This window comes from Clinocottus analis, unplaced genomic scaffold, assembly GCF_023055335.1.
Source record: "Clinocottus analis isolate CAN_PGR_092001 unplaced genomic scaffold, fCliAna1.0.p SCAF_45, whole genome shotgun sequence".
Lineage (NCBI taxonomy): Eukaryota > Metazoa > Chordata > Actinopteri > Perciformes > Cottidae > Clinocottus > Clinocottus analis.
The window spans coordinates 721,596-722,669 of NW_027176202.1; the positions used below are offsets into that span (position 1 = coordinate 721,596).

The window sequence follows — 1,074 nt, forward strand, 5'->3', positions numbered from 1 at the left end:
CTGCAGCATAGCTTTGACTCCTCACGGTCAGCGAGCGCAAGGGGTACACAACTGCAAGGTGTCGGTCGAAGGTCATAAGGGTCAGAAAGAGGACAGAGCTGTAGAAGCCAAGATAGTAGACGGTGCCAACAATCTTGCACATGGCGTTGCCGAAGGTCCAGTCGGAGAGCTGCAAGTAGACTCCCGTGAAGGGGAGGCTGCTCATGAAGATCAAGGAGGACGCCACCAGGTTCAGCAGCAGGATGTTGGTCACAGTGGTCAGCTTTTCAAACCTAGGAGGTGGTCATTTCAACCGTTACAAGGAGACAAAGACTCAATGCCTCATGGTCACAACTGATGTTTCACACTGACTTGAGGGAGCTTATATGGCTATCAAGGTCAACCGATGCGTATCAGTCGACAAAAGTCTCCAATAACACCAGCAAAAGTTGCTGGATTTGTCGCTAGTCGCTTTTGACAAAGACGCCAAGAGGGCTTGGAAAGTTTTGAGATTTAGCAACAAAGCCGCCAAGTTGGCGACACTGCTCTGCCGTCGGTTGTTACGTGTTCACTCACCGGTAGATGATGACCAGGACCAGCGCGTTGCCACAGACACTGAAGAGAAACATGAAGTAGAAGAGGGTAGATAGCTTAGCTTCCAGGTTGTTGACTCCATGAAAATCATAGACTGAGACTGGTGACTTTGGGTCCTTGCTGTAGTTTATGTAGTCGTAATCATAAGTGGTGGTAAGTGCCATCTTCATCTAATTAATTGCTGGGAAAATCTGTAATGAACAAAAATACAGTTTTAAACATTCACAGCACAATGTAGTATGAATTTGAAAGATAAAAGGATTGATCCCGAAGAACAGTGATTCTGGTCGGTCAGGCGTGGACCTGCAACCTCCGCTTGCAGCTCCATGCCTGAAAAAGAATCATGTGCTTTTATTTTGAAGGGGATTTTTTTCATTTCTAAAGGGAGTGCAGTGCGTTCACACTCCCTGAGGCTGCGTTCACACCACACTTTCCTGCCATGAGTTTACTGGCCGGTCTTATTGTGATAATTCGCTTCATTTGTGCTCGACGCGCCGGAGA

The 1,074-nt window shown here is 47.4% G+C and overlaps 1 protein-coding gene across 1 annotated transcript in view; it reads right to left on the reverse strand.

The window, feature by feature from the left end:
- LOC137801904 (C-C chemokine receptor type 1-like) overlaps positions 1 to 743 on the reverse strand; it is a 1,324-nt gene extending 581 nt beyond the window's left edge. Inside the window, exons 1-2 of the mRNA XM_068599343.1 lie at positions 556 to 743; positions 1 to 272 (exon numbers count right to left, since the gene is read on the reverse strand). The exon at positions 1 to 272 is cut by the window's left edge and continues 581 nt beyond it. Of these exons, the coding sequence (XP_068455444.1) occupies positions 1 to 272; positions 556 to 743 (460 nt within the window). The remainder of the gene's footprint in view (positions 273 to 555) is intronic.
- Positions 744 to 1,074: the final 331 nt, after the last annotated feature.